The sequence below is a fragment of the Rhamphochromis sp. 'chilingali' genome, assembly GCF_963969265.1.
Source record: "Rhamphochromis sp. 'chilingali' genome assembly, chromosome: 15".
Classification (NCBI taxonomy): domain Eukaryota; kingdom Metazoa; phylum Chordata; class Actinopteri; order Cichliformes; family Cichlidae; genus Rhamphochromis; species Rhamphochromis sp. 'chilingali'.
In genome coordinates, this window is record NC_137942.1 from 34,423,454 (window position 1) to 34,446,430 (window position 22,977).

Consider the following 22,977-nt stretch of genomic DNA (forward strand, 5'->3'; position numbering starts at 1 on the left):
TCAATCGATCCAGGACACTAAATCCCAGACAGAAAATAGTTGTTTCAATTTTATTATGTGACATTATAGAGGAGGCTATATGTAAGGTTTAGCAGATTCAATCTTTGACTTAGCCAATCTGTCAGCAATGACAATCACTCCCTGGAGACAAAAGATTAAAAACGCCCTTCATACATTTTGTTTGCACTTATAAATTACTGATAAACTGTGACTCAGTATCTTTTTCCTTTATCACAAAACTCAAGGACACCTGTAGTAATGATAAAACTCTGAGGCTCTATCATCTCCTTTAGTGTCAAAATATTAAACTATTTCATTTTCAAGCCGTGGAGTTTGTCTGCGTACCTTTGGTGGAGCTGTCAGAGCATTAGCACAGCCCTCGTAGGCATTGTACATGAGCTTCTCCAGGTTCTCCAGGTACTGAAGCAGCAAAGTGAGGCGGAGCTGATTTAAGTGGTGACCATCACTGTCACTTCCACTGCCCGCCCAAGCTCCAACATCCTGCTCGGGGTTCAGACTCTGTGCAGCCAAGCTCCGGATCATACCTGCAACAAAGCAGAGAAAATGGTTTGTGTCTGAGAACTTTAGATGAACTGTCCCAGTTTTATTTCTTTACCAGACAGCATCTGTATGTATCTGAGAAACCTCTTCTGGAGGTTACAAAAAAGATCTTGAAAGTAAATGACAATTACTGTGAATGCAGTCACATGAACTCTTCACTTTACCTTCAATGGTCTGGAAGGTGTCCTGAGCTCGACCCAAAGGTGTTCGGAGTTTGGATAACACGGTGAACTGTGCAGCCTCCCACACTGCCCACTGCCATAGCAACACCTCTGTTTTCAGCAGTGCCCGTGTCACCACGTCTGGCTTGCTACCATCTGTACTTCCACGGCCATCCTGTTTCTCAAGGCGTTGGCAGCTGTAGTACAGGCGCTCCAGCCAGGAGTCCTTGCTGTAGATACAGGACATGACCACCTTTATTCATCACAAGTCCTATCCTCCATAAAACCAAGCGTGCATCACAGATCTCCCTTACATTACGCAGACCTGACGTGAATCTCTCACTATAGTTGACTCAAAATCGTCATGATACACACATCTGTGTAAACCCACAGCACGACTACCAAAGATCAAAAATGACCATGAGACTGTAAAACAAAAGACATTCTCAGAGTTCTGTGCAGCTGTCACTGTGCCATTACCCTCCACGGTGCAGGACGCCATATAGGATGAAGCTAATAAGGTCACTGAAGTCCTGGGGGTGGAAAGTGCTGCTCGGAGCATGGCTCATGTGGTGGCGAATGGCCAGAGAGATCTTCCTCATTTCAGGATGGCTGTGGTTACTGTGAACAAGCAATATACACGCATATGTTGAGAACATGCATCCGATCTCCTGATGGGTCACAACTGCGGTTCAAATCTAACACCAACTGTCCCCTAACTATGACAGTGCTGATGAAAGCAATGCCGTTTGTGAGTGTGCAGCTCTGAGAGTCATAGATGAATAGTACAGATTGGTTAAAACACGGAGCTCCCTTTCATACGTTTAATCAAAACTATTTAATTTATTTGAAAAATGGCAGTCAGGCAGGATGCAACAACCTGCACTCACATTAGCTGTGAGACAGCGTTAGCCGAGCAGCTGGTTAATGAATTGGGACCTGCCGGGTTGTAGTTAGACTCAACTCAAGTAATAACTCTGTATAAGTAGTAGTCTGTAGTTATTAACCAGGACCACTTATTGTTCAGACTCGGTACAACCTTAGCTAATCATTAGCCAGACCCACACTCTACTACAGGGGTGGCCAACCAGTCACAATATACACACATTCTGCTCAGCCAGATTTATTGTAAATGTCACACACCAATATGATAATGACTCCTACAGTACTAAAACTACAGGCCAGTCATTTTCAACAATTGTGCGCACTGTTTCACACACACAAACTCTCAGTTCAACCAAGTCCACAAACAAAAATATAATAATCTACAATAGCATTTACTTTTACAATGCATGTTGTTTAGTGGGACTTCTGGCATTCCTTGCCTTGTATGTTGACCCAAACATTGACAGTATCTTAAGCGCAGCCCGTTTGACATTGGGGTATTTTTCCATTGGCATACTTTTCCAGAACTCAATGGTCCCTTCCCTTAAAGCAGGTTTCAATTGGTCCTCTTCACAAAGATCGATCATCTCCAACTCAGCTGCAGCTTCATCTGTGACTAGCGAGACTTTCAAACAGCCGGTCTCTGCATTCAATGGGTCGGCAAGGAACGTAATCTGTGGCCTTTTCAATTGTAGATCATGGAACCGGGTCACAAAGCTTTCGTGCAAGTTTTCAATCAGCGTTGCATATCTGGCTCTTTGCTTACTCAGGGCAGCGCTGGCGACTTGCCCGCTTGGCTTTTAGCAGAGTGGGAAAATGCGTTAAATCTCCCTTTTGAATATGTGTCTTGAACAGCTTCAGTTTGTTGACAAACGCAAACACACTTTGCACCAGGTCAGGCAGCATTTTTAACTTACCCTGCAGGGTCAGGTTCAGTCTGTCCAAGTGACACAGCATGTCGACCAAAAAGGCCAGATCCATAATCCACTTGAGGTCCGAGAGCTCGGGATAGTCCTTGTCCTTCTTTTCCATAAACAGTTTCACGGCATCCAAAAGCTCAAAGAAACGAGAGAGTACCCGGCCTTTTGACAGCCACCTCACAGTGCAGTGCAGCGGCAGGTCACCTGGAAGCCCTTGGTCCAGCTCAGCGATGAGATTCTTGAATTGCCTGTGGTTAAGCGCATGTGTGCGGATATAGTTGACGATTTCCATCACAGGCTTCATGACGTTATCTAAATTCAATGATTTAGACACGAGTTGCTCCATGTGGATGATGCAGTGGAAATTCCAAAAGTCAGGAATAGTTCGGTCAGCTTTGCACAGCCCCACAAGCCCGTTCACAGATCCCATCATGGCTGGTGCTCCATCCGTGGCTATTGCAGTTCATTTTGTTATGGGCAGATTTGCTTTTTCTAATGCAGCCATCATGGTTTCTTTCACATCTATGCCACGGGTTCTGTCTTTTAATGGCACAATATCCAGGAGCTCTTCTTTGATCACACAATCGTTTGACACAGACTGTGCAAATATTGCCCACTGAGGCTTGGCTTGTATATCACAACTCTCATCCAATGCGACACTAAAATACTCACATGCTTGAAGGTCAGAGTGCAACTGTGTTTCAATAGCCGTGTTAATGTCCGATATTCTGTGTTCAACAGTGTGGCGGGACAGTTGGACGTCTGATACCACGCGTTTTAATTTGTCGTTTTCAGGAGACAAGATTTCAACAACGTCACTGAGGCATTTTTTAACGAACTCCCCTTCATCGTATGGCTTTTTAGCCCGTGCAATGTTCCAAGCCAGCTGATAGGATGCGAGTGTTAAGGTCTCTGACCGCTTCGTAAATTTTTGGAAAAACTGTATGTGCTGACTTTTCAAAGTGGCCAACTCGTGCTTGCGAAGTTCAGTCCCTTTTGGGTCGATGGTTCTGGTCGATGTTAGCATGGAGTGAGCTGAAGTGGCGCTGAAGATTTGAAGCTTTGAAATGCGCTAATGACGTCTGACATATAAGGCAGAATGGCTTGCCATTGCGTTCAACAAAAAAATATAAACTCTCCCACTCTGTTAAAAACGTCCTGTGTTCATCTTCATATTTTCTTTTTGCTGTGCATTTTTTTCCTGCCATTTTAAGGGCAAACTTGCTCCTACTGGGAAACTTTGCGGTATTTTCATCTCACACACATGGCCATTTGATGAAAATACCGTATTGAACTCAAGCGAAGCGAACGTGCACATTTTAAAACAACAACACAAAAAAAAACCCAAAACACAAACTTTGATATGAACGTAAGAGCCGCATGAAACCAGGCAAAGAGCCGCATGCGGCTCGAGAGCCGCGGGTTGGCCACCCCTGCTCTACTAGATACAGGAAAACGAGCCAAAGTAACAGCAGGTTTATTGACTGCCTTTCATTAAAGTGGAGCTCAGAGAGTTTAGGCTCTGTATAGCCAGGAGCCAACAGCTGCTGTAGCACCAAATGCTTCATAGCTGGCCCAAGTCTGAACTTGGTGTTTTGTAGTGGTCACAGAGACGGATATATTCTGCTGTATGGCGAATACCACAGCTTTCATCCCAAAGGCAAATTATCCAAAACATTTCATCCTACTGAGCATGAGCCGACGTCAAGAACAAGACTGTGGAGCTTGTTAGTCTATCAGATGCTGGGTGATGCCTCTATATCACACCAGAGCAATCAGGAAGACATCCACTGCTAATAACAGCACATCAACGATGTATATGTCAAATCACGTGAATGAATCAAGTGTGCAGTGGTACAGCTGTGCAGCAAGTCTTACCTCAGAGCCACATCAAGAGGGATTGTCCTGAGAAGTTTACCATAAGCTTGCCTCACCCTCATGGCCGAGTGGACCAACTGCACTCTGCACACATCTGTACACCTAAGACACCCCCAACCCACAACACACAGACACACACACAGAGGCTTTAATACAAGAGAACAAACATTAGGCATCATATGCTTCCATATACGTGCAGGTCAGAAGCAAGCCGTTCACCTCTGCAGCAGCTCAGTAGACAGTGATGAAGAAAGGACCTGTAAAGTGTGGCAGGTCTGGAGGCAGATACCCTGATCTTCATTCAGAGCTGTCCACAGAAAACGAGGACAGCATTAAACATCCTGCTCAGTGGTGAAGCCTGTGTAAAGCACAATTCTGGAGTTTACTCTCACCGTTAGCCAGAATCCCTCTGCAGAACTTGTTGAAAGAGGGCAGGGAAAAGAGGGGGCTGTAGGTGTCCGACTTCTTCATCAGCAGAGAGATCTCCTGAGCCCAGGTGAGAAGCAGTTTCCTAACATACCAACATAAGACTGTTATAATAGCTGTATCCAATATGTTCAATCTGGTTTACAGTCATCGTTAGACAGCTAATGAGTCATTTAGCTAAACAGTGAACATTTAGTGATAAAACACTGAGCTGTGTTTGGTTAAAAATGGGGAGAGAGAACCTGGCCTCGGGGTAAAGATGCTCCCGGGACAGCAGACCTCCAAGAAGACTAAGCAGTGTGCTGAAATGCTTCTTAGTTGCCGTGGTTACAGTACTGATGACAGCACCATCAAACAGAGAGGGAGAAGACGACGATAAGCTGGATGAGATGAAGTGATCGTGCCTGCGAACAGAGACAGAGGAGGTCATCTGATTAGAGAAGCAGCCATAAAACAGGAACATCGAGAGACACTAAGCGTTCCTTCAGTTTGGTCTGGGAGCCAAACCTTCACACAGCTCACAGTTCACTCAAATAATCTTCAGTGACAGAGACAAACTTGACTTTCTTCATTCAGCTAGTTTTACAACACCACCCATATAATATTAATCAGGTTTGGGTTTCCACTGTTACTGTTAGAATGTCCCATGACAACCACTTGGACATCTGCTGCGTGTCCTCCAATGTGGTAACATTTCAACGCTTTAACTTGAAGAGTGGCCGTATAACGACACAGGCCCACCACAGCTGAAGCCTAAACTGCCACAGTAGACGTCCACACCAAACCTGGGTCACAGCCAAGAAACCAGTTGGTCTGAACAGGTAGGACGCTGCACCTGAGGGCCATTCATCCATCCATTTTATTCCGCTTATGCAGGGGCCGGGTCGCGGGGGCAGCAGCCTAAGCAGAGAAGCCCAGACCTCCCTCTCCCCAGCCACCTCCTCCAGCTTATCCGGGGGAATACCAAGGCGTTCCCAGGCCAGCCGAGAGATATAATCTCTCCAGTGTGTCCTGGGTCTGCCCCGGGGCCTCCTCCCGGTGGGACATGCCTGGAACACCTCACCCAGGAGGCGCCCAGGGGGCATCCTTGTCAGATGCCCGAACCACCTCAGCTGGCTCCTTTCGATGTGCAGGAGCAGCTGCTCTACTCTGAGCTCCTCCCGAACTTCTCACCCCATCTCTAAGGGAGAGGCCAGCCACCCTTCGGAGGAAGCTCATTTCTGCCGCTTGTATCCGCGATCTCGTTCTTTCGGTCACTACCCACAGCTCATGGCCATAGGTGAGGGTAGGGACGTAGATCGACCGGTAAACTGAGAGCTTCGCTTTTACACTCAGCTCCCTCTTCACCACGACGGACCGGTGCAGCGTCCGCATTACTGCAGCTGCAGCCCCAATCCGTCTGTCGATCTCCGGCTCCCTTCTCCCATCACTCGTGTACAAGACCCTGAGATACTTGAACTCCTCCACTTGGGGCAGGAACTCATCCCCGACCTGGAGTGGGCACTCCACCCTTTTCCGGCTGAGAACCATGGCCTCAGATTTGGACGTCTTGATTCTCATTCCCACCGCTTCACACTCGGCTGCAAACCGTTCCAGTGCGAGCTGGAGGCCCTCACCTGATGAAGCCAACAGAACCACAATATCTGCAAAAAGCAGAGATGAGATTCTGAGACCACCGAAGTGAAAGCCCTCCGCCACTTGGCTACACCTAGAAATTCTGTCCATGTCATGTCAACCCAGACAGCCTTACAACATCCAGAGCCTTCAGGAACTCGGGGCGGACCTCATCCACCCCAGGGGCTCTGCCACCAAGGAGTTGTTTAACTGCTTCAGTGACCTCGCCCCCAGAGATTGGCGGGTCATGCCCCTCATCCCCAGACTCTGCTTTTCCCACGGAAGATGTGCCAGTAGGATTGAGGAGATCCTCCTTCCACCGCCTGACGATTTCCTCAGTCGAAGTCAGCAGCACTCCACCCGCACTATACACAGTGCAGGTGGAACACTGCTTTCCCCTCCTGAGTCGCCTGAATCTCTTCGAGGCGGTCCGAAAGTCTTTTTCCATCGCTTCTCCGAACTCCTCCCACACAGCAAAAAACAAACAAACTGAGGGCCAGGCCACTTCATTGAGTTCATGTCTGGATAGTATTTACGTCCATGATGAAACTACACAGCAGCACTGGAAGAATCCAGAGATGCACAAGGAGACACTTGTACTAAGAAGGTGAGCAGAGTTCAAATCCAGCGAGGTTTCTAATTAGTTTGAAGAAGCAAAATAAAAGCAGAGTCAGAGGCGTTTGCAGATTTTTTCCTTTGGTTTCTTTTTCTGTGCGCCCTCTCAGTAGGATACATACACTGGTAATAACGAAGCTTGGATTTTCTCAAATGGCATTCTTCTGTAGCAACAATTTTTTAGAACAGCCACATCGTTCAGACGATGCAGAGAGCTACGAAACGAAATGATCGTCCCTTTTCAGACAGACAAGTCAGTGGTTTCTGGGGGCATTTTACTCCTCCTCCAGAAGACTTAACACTAGAACAACCAAGGGGATATTCTAATGAACAGGTATATCTGTAACTGCTCGGGTGCCTCTGCACCATCCCTCTGCCCAGGGAGAGTGCGGCACAGCAGGACGCACGACGGATGTAATCCGTGACAATTCTGACCGCGTTGAGGAGGGAAACAAAGAGCTGTCATCGTGGTCGTCAGCGGAGCAGCACACTGGGCCGACGCGGGCTCTCCTGCTCATCATCCGAAAAACCATGAATGTCCAAGCCGATGCCCAACACAGCATCATCTGTGACCGTTAGCGTTCCTGCCTGGTTCCAGCTCATCTTCAGCTAACCCATCAACATATTCCATGTGGTCAGCCCAGCTAAATGCAGGGGCATCAACCAGACACTCCTTGTGTTCGGACTAGGACAAAGCTGGGGCCCCCGTCTTTCCAGGGTCGAGTACCGGAGCTGCAGACAAAACGCACAGGCTTCGGGCTCCGTCAGTGTTGTCCTAGTGTGGACAATCCCCAGGCAGATGGGCAGACATCGTAGCATTTGCTGTCGTGCAAAGAGAAACTGAACCTCTGAGGACAGGGTGGACAGTGCAGGCAGCACTAACTGCACGGTGGAGGCTAACACCAACACGGACAGTTAAGCCAACCTAACTAGGAGCAGCCCGACTCAGTGAGGTGTAAGAACTGAGGGTGACTGTGATGACGGGGGTATATGTGCAGGTGGGTCTTAAAGGCATGAACAAAGCTTCCTTCAGCCAGGACACGTGGGGGCGTGATATCTCACACTCGTGTGTTGTACTGAGTGAATCGACTGAAAGGGAGCTTCAGGATTCTTCAGGATAACTGCTCTAATTCAGCATTACTATGACGGTGAGCAGCAATCAGCAAAACAACTGCTTCTACTCATAATAACAGCAGTTACAGTTGGTGGTGGAAGATCTAGAAGGGAAGGATTTTGGTAAAAGGACTTGTAACGGTGGCATCTGTTACAGCACCTAGCCTGAGGAAAAGATGGCCTGTTCTTTCACAAGTGTGCACAAAGGCACACCGCATGTCTGCTTGGTTTATACACCTGTTGCAAGTGGACTGAAAACACCTGAATAAAAAGATTAAGAGGGGTGGCCCGTCCCTTTTGTAGTGCATGTCTGCATAACTGAGAATGCTGCAGTGGACAGCAGTGATTCTGTTCACAGTACATGTGGGTGTATTACCTGGTGCAGTGAGAGTACAGGGAGTAGAGTACGGTGTACTGGATAGCAGGGTAGTAGACAGCCAACTCAGAGTGGACCAGCATCAGATTGTGACTTAGAAGAGCAAAGACTGTCGGCGACAAGGCCCACATCTAGATAGAACACACAGAAAACCACTAATGAACCAAAAGAAGATGCGGACACAGACCATGGACTGAATCTTGTGGCGGTGCAAACATTGTCACATCGAAGTGCTGGGTCATACATTTGAAGAGGTGAAATCTTAAAAACGTGAAACAATTGCACGAGCGCTGCTGATTGGCTGAGGAAGAATAAAGTAGTCGTGGTAAACCAAGCCCCTCTGGGGTTGTTGGTGCTTCGATTCTGAAGTACAGTGTGTGTGTGGGGAGTGTGATTGTGTACTGTGTGCATTCCTGTGTGTCTCCATGTTGTGTGAGTGTGAGAGTATTTGTATGTATGTGTGCCTGAGGGTGGGAATGCATGCAGGCCAGGTGCTACACTCCACCTATCTTACAACATCTCAGGCTCCTCGTCCCTGCTGTGGTCCTCCTGGGGCTCTCGTGCTCTGGGGGGCCTCTGGGGCCCGGGTGTCCTCCATGCCTGCTTCGTGTCCTGGGGGCAGGGCTGTTATTTATGCATATATTGGTTGTTGCTGTGGTTTCACTGTTTCTTTCCGTCAGCAGGTATTGACGCAGATTCTCACCGTTGTTTCCTCCTCCCCATCTTTCTCTCTCCCCTTCTGTTTAACTTTTTGCCCACTTTCTCTTCTTTCTTCTTTTCCATCCGCGGTCTAGTCCGTTAGGATTTTGATAACTCAAAATAAAAACACTAATAAACTAAATAAATAAAATATGACTATCAAGTGGTCCATTATTGGATTTGCTATAATGGTCCACTGGGGAAAGTAAATCTTTTGGGCATTTTTTGGCCTTAAGAGAACAACTCTGACAGACAGGCAAAAATACATTGTTGGCCTCCTATCTGCAGTACTGTGACATCATCCATCCATCCACTTATCCTTTTCAGGGTGCGGGGGGCGCTGGAGCCTATCCCAGCTGTCATAGGGCGAGAGGCGGGGTACCCCCTGGACAGGTCGCCAGGCTGTCGCAGGGCCAACACACAGAGACAGACAACCATTCACACTCACATTCACACCTTTGGGCAATTTGGATTAATCAATTAACCTATCCCCACAAACTGCATGTCTTTGGACGGTGGGAGGAAGCCGGAGTACCCGGAGGGAACCCACGCAAACACGGGGAGAACATGCAAACTCCACACAGAAAACTCGATGGTGGAATTGAACTCAGGACCTTCTGGCTGTGCGGCAACAGTGCTGACCACCGTGCTGCCCTACTGTGACACACTGTGTTAACTTTGTGAGTGTGACAGAATGAAACTGTGAGGAATATCAGCATGGCTGTCATGCAGACACTGAGTGATGAACCCAGCAATGACGCATGTCCCAAAATGCGTTACAGGAACATATCTTTAGATGTATTAATGAGTGTAAAGTTAATATGAACCTTTTACCCCACCAGTCACACCAAAGGAAGTACTGCGACATTATTACAGTGCTACTGTGATGTTTAACAATAGACAACGGCTCACCCCAATCAGAGAATTCTTGGTGTTGCCAATGGTGGTAAAGGTGCTGAGGTTGAAGATGATGGTGAACTGGGCTTTTTCTGGCGGTAGGGTGAGGGGAGCAAAAGCAGGGTGCTGGATATTAGGGCAGAGGGTCCCTGGTTCCAGGGGACCCAAAGTCTCCATCAAGCTGTTGAGACCACACGCCATCTCGCCCAACACCATTTTATAAGCTGCCTCCAGTGTTGGGATGTTTTTCAGGCTCAGCAGCGCCTGGTACACACCGTGGACAGCTGACATGACCTGTGCAGGGAGCACATGGACAGGGATTACACTCATCAACACAGAAAATCTTCAAATTATTTTCACTCACCCAACCTACGAATGAGCCAAGAACACACTGAGTCTATATAACTGACCTTCATGCATGTTCCTGCTCTGATATATATGCAACATGTTTTTCTTGGTAGAATCTTAGCTTGTTTCTAAGGTGAAGGCCTTTTGCATTAGCGAGCCACTTGGGTTCAGTACGTTGCCCGAGGATATTTGGTATGCAGACTGGAGCGGCCTTGGATTGAGCCGCCGGTGTATTAGATGTGTAAAATATATGCCAAGCCCATTAAGGTGGTACAGGAACACTGAGTGAAGCCAAACCTCTTTCTCTTGATGAAAGCGAAGCTTCAGCAGCTGGGAGTCTGGTGCCAACAGCTTCTCTACAAAGGACACGGGCAGCTTGGTGTTGACCTGGTCTACAATCTGAAAGGAAACATTAAAAAATTCCTCACACAACGTCAAAGTCAGGCTTGCTAATTGTTTAGACCGTCACAGAATTTTCCACAAGTTGTAGCAGTCCCAGATTTAACTTTAATCAAAGGTTTATCAGAATTGGACAATTTACAGCACTCGACAGCCAGACTGGTAACTGCCACAGAGGGGAGGGGGCACGGTAGGGACTAAGAATGTGTGGGGGTGGAGACAGGGGGCTGTTACAGGAAATCACAATGTTTAGTGCAGAAAAGGACAAAAACTGGTATCTGCAACACAGACTGTAAGAAAGCTGCCATCAGCTCAATTATAATCATAACAGGTCAAACTACAGCATCAGTGTAGACTTTGTCAGTCAGGCTGTGAGCATACAAATGAACACATCTTATTCTATGAGTACATATAAAACCCGTTAGGTGACTGTACCAGAGTGAGGAGATTGAGCACTGCCAGGTTGTAGTCTGGGCCACAGGCCTGGCAGCAATCTAGCTGGTCTAGACCGTAGGCAAGGACAGCATCCATCAGCTGCCCACAGGGCTCTACACTGGCCAGCAGCACACCCACACACTCATTCCCTGCAGTGAGAACGGCCTCAGAGAACTGCACCTGCTTTGCCACAGTCACACAGGCCAGAACCCGGTTAAGAACCTTTGGAAAGATCAGGAAACAGAGAACAGTGACTAAAGTGATGAAGCCCAGACTGCGAACTTCACAGATTGTAATAATAAAACGTATTAGAGACCACAGAAACGTTTTGTAACCGATTTGAAGTGTAAAGAAATATTTGGCTTATCCTGTATACGCTGACTGCCTTGCTACAAATCTGCATCTTTCTTTTAACGGTCAAATTCACACGTGAGAAAAGTTCAATGTGCAGAAAAAAAAGAATGAGCCTAAATGTCCACGAGGCTCAGTTACTCCGAGTTATGCAAAAAGAAGGTGCACTAAATTCTGATGTTCTGCTTGTTGTGGCTAAAATCAATATCTGTGTCCAACCTGTCATTATCCAACTACCACAGCACGTTGTGTGCACACTTCAGAGGAACGTCTTATTGACCAGCTGCTCCTCAGGCTTTCTTAGAACAAACTAAATACTACTGGAAAATAAGGCACTGTGGTAAATATAGTGTGTATTTAAGTACTTCATCAAAGGAAACCTGGAAGATGTGCTCCTTTTACCAACAGCACAATGTTCTCAATGCATTTTAACAGTAAGTTATTTCCAAACTGCGATCCACATTTGTCAGTGAGTGCTCTCCAGATCTCCTGTTTGGTTGTCAGAGGTGCAGCTCTTACGTCTGTCACGTAGACTTCAGTAATAGGAGGTCCTCTGAACGGGCTGAATCGCTCTCCGATGCTGCGGACCACTGTGCTGAAAACTCTCAGCAGGGCTGCCAACTTGGGCAACGACACTGAGGGAGGGGGGATATCTTCATCGAGCACCTCTCCTGAGACCACGTGGCTCAGATCCTAAAGAGAGCAAAGAGTCAGCCAAGCACGAGACAAACATAGCCATTAGCTCTATGGGGCATCATTTAATTTTTATTATCTGGTAAGAGAATCCAATTTAATACCATCAAGGATCTTTGAGGGTTTCCAGTCTGAGCATAAACTGGACCCAAACACACTGGTTCCAGTTTGTTGCACATTTAAATAAAGCCTACTGAACAGTATAAGGTGCAGTGAAGTCTAGAGACTTAAATTTAGCTGATCTACAGCAGACCGCCCGTCAGGTCAGCACCGCAGCGAGTCCTTTCCCCGGGGTCTGAGCTTCAACATAGCTCATTCACCACAGAGGTTTGGGCTTTTTCCAACAGTACTTGTGCTCACTCTTTACCATACTTGCCAGTACTGAGCACGGCTGAAGACCTAACATACATCATTCAAGTACAAGTGGTCAGACCGAACTCCCAGGGAGGGATCTAACAAAGCAAACCAGTTCTGGAAGCAGCTCACAGGTGACACAGAGACCACCTGGGACACGGGCCGGGTTAAACTCAGTACTGCAGGTACCTGGCTGCTTCTCGTCACTGCACCTTCTAAATAAGTATAACTGGCTGAGAGGCTCGGTGACGTCACCTCGGCATATGCTTCCATATCCTCCAAGAACTGTCCCAGCAATGTGGTGGAGAAGGTCAGGTCGGCCACCCAAAACTGCTCCAGGCTCTGTAACCAGCCTAAGCACAGACAGGGAGAGCAGAGCTGCAGGTAAACGAGCTGAACTGTATCTGTGTTTACACATCAACCCACCCATCCAAACACATGACCCACCGCTCCTTCAAAACGTGCCGGGAGAATCACTGAGAACTTTCCAAGCCCAAAGAATATACAGCATGTACATCTTTAACAGTTTTATTCATAAAAAATGAATAAAAAGAACAAACTGTAGAGTTTAATGCTACTCTGGGCCATGAAGGACAGACCGTGTAAACTCATGAGGGCTGGAGAGACAGGGCGTGTGGCTGCTGCATTTTGCACAAGTCTAAGGCTGCGTTCACACTGCAGGCGAAAGCGCATCAAATCCGACTTTTCTGACCCTGTGCGACCATCTATCCCATCATGGTGACAGTGTGAACGGCACAAATCCGATATTTTCAAATCCGACCTGGGTCACTTTCGTATGTGGTGCTGAATCCGATACATATCTGATGTTTCAGAAAGCGACTGCTGTTTGATGGTCATGTCGCATTAAATCCGTCTTTTACGTCACTGACACGAGACAGACGCCAATTATCAGCGCCGGAGAAGACATCGCGAACGCTTCCTGTCCGTCCAGTGAAACTGCTGGGAAGACAGCGTTGGAGAAACGTGAACATTTTATTTGTACTGTATAATCTGCAGATTCTGACAGAAACCTGCAGCTATCCTTTGAAGCAGCGCTCCTCTAAAACAGCAATAATGATAGTTATAAAGTTAGTTTGTAAAAAACAAAATAACTTTATAACTTAAAGCAAAATTAGGAAACGTAAAGTCCGAAGTCTTTATATTAAGGGCCATCAGTCAAACAATAGTTTGCTCTGGGTCTAAACAGAGCGTGTTGTGTGTGACGTCTTCTTTTGCACACGCGGCCGCTTTGAGCGTTCACACTAGAGCGCGTTTGCTGTCGCATTTTATTTGTAGTGTGAACGAGCAGACAAAAAAAATCGGATTTGATCAAATAATCGGAGTTGAGCATCAAGACCTGCAGAGTGAACGTAGCCGTAGTGTTTTCCCACTGATGTGTATTAAAACACTATTATAATAATCCAAGTCTAAATGTCACTCGTGATATTCCTCCAGCGGCAGCAGCAGGACTGGGGGACCTTGTTTTATCTCACAGGTGTGCCAATAACAAATCTCTTTTATTCAAATATATTTTTATAAGTTTCTTAACATCCATTTGTAAGGTTGGAGAGCTTTGCTGAATGCTTTGATGTTACTGCTGATGGAGCCGTGAGTCAGCAGCAGAACAGGTCTGCACTCATCGAGTGCTTTGAATAATTCAATTATAAAGACAGTCTCTACAACTTCTGATCATTTAACGCAGCACCATAGCATGCTGCTGTGTTAAACACTGTAAATGTGTTTCACCCACATTTGCAACTAAAAGCAGAGCTGCAATGCAAACATGTTTAGGAGCAGCTTCTGAACAACATCAAGCCCCCACAGCTGAGTTCAGTAAAAGACACAGCAGCGCTGTTTCTGTGATCACCACTGAAACCTTCACTTGGAAAACCTGACATGAAGACAATTAACCTCGAGCCTTCCATGAAGACAGAGTAAAGGTACATTTCTCATAAATTAGTTCAGATTGTGTATACATCTTATTTTATTTGACATAATTCATTAAAAGAGAGAAAAGAAAACATTTTCCTGGAAGTAGCAGAAAAAAAATCTAAATCTGAATATAATGATCCTTCTGTGTTAACAGTCATTTTTGTTATGTGCACATAGAACTTAATGTTATGTTATTTATCCGTAACTATTGTTGCGATTCATTACAGTCTGTTTAAACTGTACTGTTTGCTGCACTGCGGCTGCTGAGAAACAGTACTTGGTCTCAGGCTGGGTAAATACGAAATGACAATGAACTCCTGAGTACTAACGATGCACTCACTTTGCAAATGAAAACACACAGCTCTCCTCTGCATAAGCTCAGGATTAGTATCAGTGACACTGGCCCTGTATGTACAGTATCACACAGCACTGGGAGTAGCTTTCCTTCTTAATGTGTCCATGAACGCAAACATTAAGGCTGTCATTTCTGGTCTCTGAATGTTTGCCTTCTTCTTTTAATCCAGGGTACTGGCCAAGTAGCACGCTTGGTCCGTACATTTAAACAGCTGCAATAGAATCTAAACTAGAGGTACAAAGGGGGTAGAAACCACTGCTCGGTGTTTCAGGGTGTGAGGCAGGAGGAATCCCAGTGGTGGCAGGGAAATGTGTGGACATGTTGCTCCCATTTTCTCATGAACCTTTTCAATGCTCGTCCTTCCCACTGGGTTATAAATAAGCCTGCTGATGTCAAACAGCTGCAGAAGTACTGCCCGCTAACATGCGCTTACTGACCTGAGACTTGCTGGGTGAGTGCCTGCTTCTGTGTGTGGTCAATGTGCCAACCCACCAGGATGTCCACAGTGTCCTGTGAGACAGCAGAAGACATCAGGACAGTGGCTGGAAAGATCAGAGATGCTGTGATCTGAACACAGTGCACCTGTTGGTCTCAGCCATGGAACAATACTCACCCTGAAGTTGGTGCTGAAGACATGTGGGTAGCAGTGTGCCACCTGAAGAATACATTTGACACTTTGACAAAGCAGCTCTGGAGTGTCCACGTTTTCAAGGATGGACTGCAGATTGCTCATCACCATCTGAAACACACAGCAGGCCCCATCTACAGTACATCTCTGCAGGGCTTTGCATCGTCTGCAATAACATTGCTATACACGTCTATGTGATGTGAAAGTATGATATGGCAACTGGTTAAAAATTGACCAAAATATGATAAACATCCCTGATAGAACGTGTGTTTACTATGCAACAACACTGCACGGCTCTTTGAAGATTGTTACTGTAGCTACTGTCAAACTAAACTGCAGCTCTTAATTCAAACTGACTGAAAGCAATACCCACTGCCACGGCACTGGCTAACAGCAACCAACCTTATGCATGGTGTGAATTTCAGTGCAGGTGCTGTGAATAGTTTAACAGATTACTATCAATAAGCCTGAACAACACTCTCTCTGCAAGACTTGCACTCCCTCTGCTGTTCCAGCACTAGTGTACACAGGCATGTAACATAAGGGTTCACACCTACATCTTACATCATCATCATCAGTAGTATAAATGCAGGCTAACTGGCCCTGGGTATCTGTAGCCTGAAGCTGTAACAGTGAATAGCTGCATGGTGCTGATGCAGAGACAGGTCAAAATGAACCGGACAGATAGAGTTGTACTCGTGAAAAGCATCAGGCCGTGTCTTTACCTGCATAATGTGAGAAAAGGCCTTCCTCTCCCCAGCAGCCTCCAAAGCGCGCTGTGCTGCCACCAGGTACAACAGCTTCACCTCATCACGACTGCTTGAATTGAACTTGACAAAGAGCCACTTGAAGATGCGCTCTGCCTCATAGCTGAGTACGGTGCACAGGATACCAAGGCAGGCTGCAGCATCCTGACGCAGCTCCCACAGCATCTTACTGCTAAAAACATCAACACAGGAAAAAAAACAACTTTAGAGCGGCCTGACTATTATTTCGATCGGCTTGGATGGACAGCGTCGGTGCACAGCCATGACTCTTCAACCCTGATCGCTCAGACTCGCCACGCAGGAAGCTCTAGGAAGAGTCCTGGTGGTTCCAAACTTGTTCCACATATGGATGATGGAGGCCACTGTGCTCCTTAGGACCTTCAGTGATGCAGAGACGTCCTCAGATCTATACACTCCTACCTCAGAGGTCTACAGAGCACTCCCTGGACTTCATGGCTGGGTTTGTGCCCCGACACTGTCAAATATGCGACCTTATATAGACAAGTGTGCACTTTTCCACATCATGTTCAATCAACTGAATTCACCTCAGATGAACTCCAACAGAGTTGAAGAATGATGTGACAGATGATCAGTGGAAACAAGAAGCACCTGAGCTACATTTTGAGGGTCATGGCAACAAAATAACAACCTCAAATATAACCTTCGTCATTATGGACCATTTCATTGAATATAGAGGTGAAAACTGAATGTAATTCATTTTGGAAAAAGGTTGTAACCTGACAAATATTTGAAACAAACTTCTGTAATAATTTCTATTAAACAGTAGAAAAAAGAACAAGCACCAGCAGCTGACTTTAGATTGAATGCGCAGAGAGCACAGCCGGAGTCCTAATGATTAATGCAAACTTTGGTGGGGACCGGTTAGCACAGTACGGTTCGCTGCTCCGTGTCCGATTTTTCCATGTTAGGAATAAATAGTAGGATTTAAGATGGCAGCAATGCATCTGCAAGGATGCCAGCTGCCGTTAAACACCAAAGAAGAAGAAGAAGAAGCAGCAGCAGCAGTCCCCGGTACCACAGCTGTGTCCAAATTCGGGGGCCGCATCCTTTGGAGACCGCATTTGTAAGCCGATTAAGTCACAGCGTGGCCCACCATATCCCAGAATTCATAGCGCGGCCCAGCTAATTCCAGTTCCCAACAATGGCGGCAGCTACTTAGTTTTAATATTACTCTTATTATTCTTTCTGGGTCGCAAAATGAACATTTAACATATTTTCAGAATGTAGCTGTGTAAACTTCTAATATCTGCTCAGTTTATCAAGACAACACATATTTTCAAAAGTGCGCCGACGTTTTCAGAGCCATCTGTTACCCACTAGCTCGATAGCTGACCGGGAGGTCAAGGGTCACTAGAGCCGGTGAAAACAGGGGATTCCCGGCACATCATTTTCAAACCCCCCGGAGTTCTTTCCCTACTCAGGTTAAACATGATATATGAGTCACTCAGATAACTTAAAAATGTTCTTGTTTGGCTTTGTTCAGTGTTTTATTTGTTCCTGAGTAAATCGGTTTGGCTGAGATTAAAGTTACAGTTTGCACACAGCTGATTAAACGGTTAACATTGAAAGTTTAATAAACTCTCATCTTGTCTTTATTGTTAGTTAGCACAGACCTTAAACACTTCCAGCTGTAAGCTAATGATAGTTATATAAGAGCAGATGCTGCTGGTGCAACAAGCTGTACGTTTTACGCCCAATGGATGATGATCCGATTAGTCGCTTGTGGCAGCGCTACTGAGCAACAGTCTGAGTTTATGTGAATATTTTAATCTCCTTTCTATTTCTACAGCCCTGAGTTATTGAAACTTCCTGTACTGCCAATGAACCCACGCACCCAGCATCCTCTTACCTCTCATTTAAAATGTCATTCAGAGTGCTAAGGATGGTGTCCAATTGTTTGACCAGAGTCTGTGGAGACAAGACAGAAGTCATTAGGATTACACAGTCTCACTAGTTACTCACTGTTTATCGAACTACAGTCCCCTTTATGTATCAGTCACATCTAGCTAGCTCAGGCTCATATTATAGCAGCCTTCACATCAAAATATGTCTAAACAATCATGTTGCTAGGCAACTCAGTGCATGCCAGTAGTTGTTTTACGTTAAAACTAAAGCCCCCTGCAGCGCTGCAGGTAAAAGCAGTCATAATGTTTTTGTCCTTTGTTCTCACACACCTCAACATTCAGTATTTAATGAAAAAGCCCATTTTAGGAAAAGCCAGGAAAACTGAGACGATAGGGTTTTATCTTAACACAGTTACAGGCCCGAGGGTCAAAGTATTCATAAATACATGAGTACTAGAGCCTACGAAGGACCTTTAGGTAAATCAACAGTCCAAGCGGTCATAAGGTAGCTGGTCAGTTGGGGTGGCTGTAGCTCAGGCGGTAGAGCAGGTTACTGCTGATCTACTGATCGGAAGGTTGGTGGTTCAATTCCTGGCTTCCCCTAGTCTGCATGCCAAATATTCTTTGGCAAGATACTAACCCCAAACTGCTCTCTGATGCATCCATCGGAGTGTGAATGTGTGTGACTGTTAGCTAGAAAACACTTAGAAAAATGTGCTTTTGCGAATGGGTGAATGCACAAGTTGTATAAAGCGCTTTGAGTGCTCAGAAGAGTAGAAAAGCGCTCTATAAGAACCAGTCCATTTACCCTCACAGTGTGTGCTGGGAGAAGTAAATATGTAAACACATCGTATAATGTATTCCAATACAGTTTGCTGCACCCTGTGAGTGTGACTATAGTGACGTTGCTGGCTATCACGGATTGAAACACCAGGAAAGTAATCTGACTGACCCCTCTGCTCTCGCCATGGCTGATGAATTCCTTCAGCTGTTTGATTGTAGCCAGCCTCCGGTCACGATCATCTTCCCTGGAGACTCGGCGCAGGAGGTTGGCCAGTCGAGACTCCTCTGAGTGAGCCATTCCTCTGTCTGCAACGACATCCCGATACTCCGAGTGAACACACATGATCCCGCTGCAGCTACACCAGTATATTAGAAAAAACTAAACTACAACCACAGCTGGAGTTCCTCAGCATCATTTCAGAAGTATATAGATGTAACTACTGCAGAAAACATGTTGGGAACATGCTCTTTAGACACAAGCTGTTAATTAGCTAGTCAGAGCCTAGTGTTCCCATGAAAACTGGGTAGGAACTGCAAGGAAACCTAAATTTAAGTCTTAATACCATTTCTCCACTTGTGTTAGAGTGGAAACTTCAGTTAACCAAACCTGGCATTACCTTTTTCCAACTGTCAGTGAATGACTCAGGCAAACCCGATCTGAACACAACGCGAGCTTATTTTTATAAGCCAACTCCTTTGAACCTGCGTTGAACGTGTGCTTCTGCATGCATTTGCTGCACCACTTACCCTGCGATTTCCTCATGTCCTTTGAAGCTAGAGCACGGTTTCCATGCTTAAAAGGAATCAAATCCGTTGTCAAGTCATCTGGCCTCAGCTCTTGCCCCAGCGACTTCCAATCAAACGTAGTATCACAGACACCTTGACCAGCTTCATATCCACCTAAGAGACATTTCATAGAAAGGCCAAGTACGCATAAGCTGCACTATTCAAATACAATGTGTGTTTGTCCATGTAAACAGCCTGTTTTACAACTTGGTTTAACCAACAAGTCAAAGAGGAGCTGACCTGCAGAAGGCTCACGACAGAAGATAAATCATTCTTTTCAACATTTCACTTTAATTAGAAATCTGCATCTTTGCTTCTTCGTTTGTCTTTAGACGGGTCAGTGACTAGAAATGAAAATCTGCAGTTAACATGAATGATGGGAGTTTAACTTGAAATTTTGACCCTGAAACTGGAAAATGTTGAAAGTGGGGCAAAAAGCTTCCTTTTTGGGTTATTTTCAGCCAAAGTCTAAGTAAGAAGTAAGAGTTTCAGCTTAACCACAGGCCTCACCCTCTTCCTGATGGGTATCTGCAGCAGCATAGACATTACTGGGCACTGCTGGCTGTTCAGGGCAACTGGAGGCCAACACGTCGTACAGTGGTCCTGAACCAAACTCTCTAGACTTCACCTCGTCCTGGCTGGATGACACACTGTTAACTCTACGGATAAAACAAACACAGACAAAAGAAAAAGACCACCAATGTCACAGCTGACTCTTGATCTAACTCTGAACTCATCCCATTACTACCAGTTTAATACTAATGAATGTCACAGTTCAACTGGAAAGTTTCAGTGCGTGACTAATGAAACTTTCAACTGTAATGACACCACAGGTTGGAGCGTATGAGCTACAGGTGTACTTCAGTGATTCAAGCAAGTGCCACTGCTCAGCAGTTATTTTTGTCTGGGAGTCGATCATTGCTTACATGTCACCATCTGTAAGCAGGGGTACAGCTTTTACACTGTGTGCTCCTTCTCTCTGCCCAATCACAGGTGGTGAGTGTTCTGTACAGGTAAACATCAAACTAGTCTCCAGATGAGTCGGTGTAAAGTAAAGATAAACCACGAGGGACTGCATGAAAAGCATTTGGTGCATATTCCAACTTATTGGGCAACTTTAAGGGTAAACAGTCTATTGCATTTTTAATACAGCAGAGGGAACAACTGCATTAATCACATGGTATAATACTTACATCACATCATGGCATACTGTTAATCAGAAAGAATACAAACAAAAATAATCAACACAAACTTCATCATTTCGCTATTGCATCCTCTCACAAAACATGAAGTGTTGCTTCGACATTACTGGTTGACTCTAAGCTTTGAAGCTTGCAGTATTAGTGCCAGCTTAAACGCCATCGTTTAATCATTAACAGCAACATTTAAATCTCACTTAGCCAACTAACCAGAAAAAGTCACTAAGGATGGCAAATGAAGCAAGACACCAAACAAAATAAAAACACACTAAAGCAGGAAGTAAAAATAAACTATTTAGCTGGCAATTCTGTGCATGTGGTGCAATGCTGCTCGGTAACAAGGCCTACATGGTAACTGCACTGGTTCTTATATTACAGTGTTTTACTCTACTGGAGCACTCGAGGTGCTTTATACAGCATGCCTCATTCACACACAGATACTCCGATGAATGCATCAGAGAGCAACTTGTGGTTAGTATGTTGCACGAGGATTAATTTGGCATGCAACCTGGAGTAACTGGGATGAAACCACCAACCACCCAGTTAGGCGATGACCTGGTCTACCTGAACTACAGCCACGCCAGAAATGAAAGGCTAACATTAGATTAGTTTAATGCCCAAGAAAGAACCGATGAACAGACTGTCATTTTTGTTGTCATACTACTTTAATCGTTTAGAAATTCTTTGCAAACAGATGCAAATCAGGCCTACCCCCACCCCTACTAAAACAGGAGCAATAACCTGCTGCTGAGCCCAGTCTGCAGTCTTCATTTAGCGTGTGACTACAACAACAGGCACCTGACGCTGTTCACACGTCTCACACACACCCAAAATACCCTGGGTCGACACGGGAGTATGGAAACATGGATCCCGTCTCTTACAGAAAGCTGCAGTGAGCCGCATTTCAAAACTAAGCGAGGCCTTCGGGCAGCTGCCACGCTCACAGCCAGCAATGACATCTCCTCTTTTACTCATTGCCCAGTTAGTTATTATAACGCCAACAGGTTAAAAAACCAACACCATCGTACACCTCTCTGTGAAGAAGCTGTAAAAAACGTATCCGGAAGTTATCTGAGGAGTTGATAACATTGCTTTGGGTAGTCTTTCCCATTAGCTAACCATATGTAGCCAGCGCGAAGACCCACAGCTCACAAACACTTTGAGCTACCATGTGTTTCATTTTAAATATCACTCATCAATAAAATACATAAAAGATCAGTATTATTTTTTCAACTGGCGTGCTTTTGTACCAAAGCCTCACAGTTGATTAGCCATTAGCGTTAGCTTGTTAGCAGCGACAGTCCACGACACAGGCTCGTCACAAGCAAGCCCTACGTTTACCGTGGGTGAGTCTATACTGCGTAAACAAGATGGTTTTATGGTTTTCAAGACAGTGCAGTTACGGTCTGTTAGTATTAAGCGTTTAAGCACAAACAAACAGTGCTTCCCTTCCATGTGGCCCCAGCTGAACACAACAGCGAGCCGTAGGCCCACAGAGCACCAACCTGGACTGCCAGTCGTTCCAGTGTGGCCGCAGTTTGTGGGCGCCGCTGAGCCGAGACCCTGTGGCTTTACGGCTCATTACCTTTTAGAGCGCTGCATGACCTACTGTCAGCGGTAACTTATCTCTCCGCAACGTTACTTTTCTCTATTATGCTTTATCAAACCTCACAAATAGGTTAGCAACTTCTTGTTACAGCTAGCTTACGGCACTCCTTCTTCTTTATGTTTTTTTGGCAGTTGTCAAACCAAAGAACGTGCATTACCGCCACCTATCCGGATTCTAAGACAATTACCCAAAATTCTTAGGACCAAATTCATTTGCCTGAATAAATGACAATATTACATTATTGGATACGTTTGCAGAAAGTCTCGTACACTTGAATCTGTGTCTACGCCACATGTTTATTCTTTGGCTATTTGGCGTATTATTTAAA

General features: G+C 45.7%; 1 protein-coding gene across 5 annotated transcripts in view; it reads right to left on the bottom strand.

Moving 5' to 3' along the window:
* Nucleotides 1-22,768, bottom strand: part of smg1 (SMG1 nonsense mediated mRNA decay associated PI3K related kinase) — a 59,006-nt gene extending 36,238 nt beyond the window's left edge. For 4 of the 5 annotated variants that reach the window (XM_080906538.1, XM_080906536.1, XM_080906537.1 and 1 more), the window contains exons 1-21: nucleotides 22,546-22,768; nucleotides 20,352-20,500; nucleotides 19,803-19,955; nucleotides 19,225-19,361; nucleotides 18,278-18,336; nucleotides 16,366-16,579; nucleotides 15,626-15,751; nucleotides 15,450-15,522; nucleotides 12,981-13,078; nucleotides 12,198-12,371; nucleotides 11,328-11,549; nucleotides 10,791-10,892; nucleotides 10,161-10,439; nucleotides 8,550-8,680; nucleotides 5,074-5,235; nucleotides 4,798-4,916; nucleotides 4,625-4,712; nucleotides 4,406-4,507; nucleotides 1,203-1,343; nucleotides 726-952; nucleotides 346-545 (exon numbers count right to left, since the gene is read on the bottom strand). In XM_080906538.1, the coding sequence (XP_080762664.1) occupies nucleotides 346-545; nucleotides 726-952; nucleotides 1,203-1,343; nucleotides 4,406-4,507; nucleotides 4,625-4,712; nucleotides 4,798-4,916; nucleotides 5,074-5,235; nucleotides 8,550-8,680; nucleotides 10,161-10,439; nucleotides 10,791-10,892; nucleotides 11,328-11,549; nucleotides 12,198-12,371; nucleotides 12,981-13,078; nucleotides 15,450-15,522; nucleotides 15,626-15,751; nucleotides 16,366-16,579; nucleotides 18,278-18,336; nucleotides 19,225-19,361; nucleotides 19,803-19,955; nucleotides 20,352-20,500; nucleotides 22,546-22,622 (3,033 nt within the window). In that variant the 5' untranslated portion in view covers nucleotides 22,623-22,768. The remainder of the gene's footprint in view (nucleotides 1-345; nucleotides 546-725; nucleotides 953-1,202; nucleotides 1,344-4,405; nucleotides 4,508-4,624; nucleotides 4,713-4,797; nucleotides 4,917-5,073; nucleotides 5,236-8,549; nucleotides 8,681-10,160; nucleotides 10,440-10,790; nucleotides 10,893-11,327; nucleotides 11,550-12,197; nucleotides 12,372-12,980; nucleotides 13,079-15,449; nucleotides 15,523-15,625; nucleotides 15,752-16,365; nucleotides 16,580-18,277; nucleotides 18,337-19,224; nucleotides 19,362-19,802; nucleotides 19,956-20,351; nucleotides 20,501-22,545) is intronic. The other variant, XM_080906539.1, reaches the window with a different exon arrangement.
* Nucleotides 22,769-22,977: the final 209 nt, after the last annotated feature.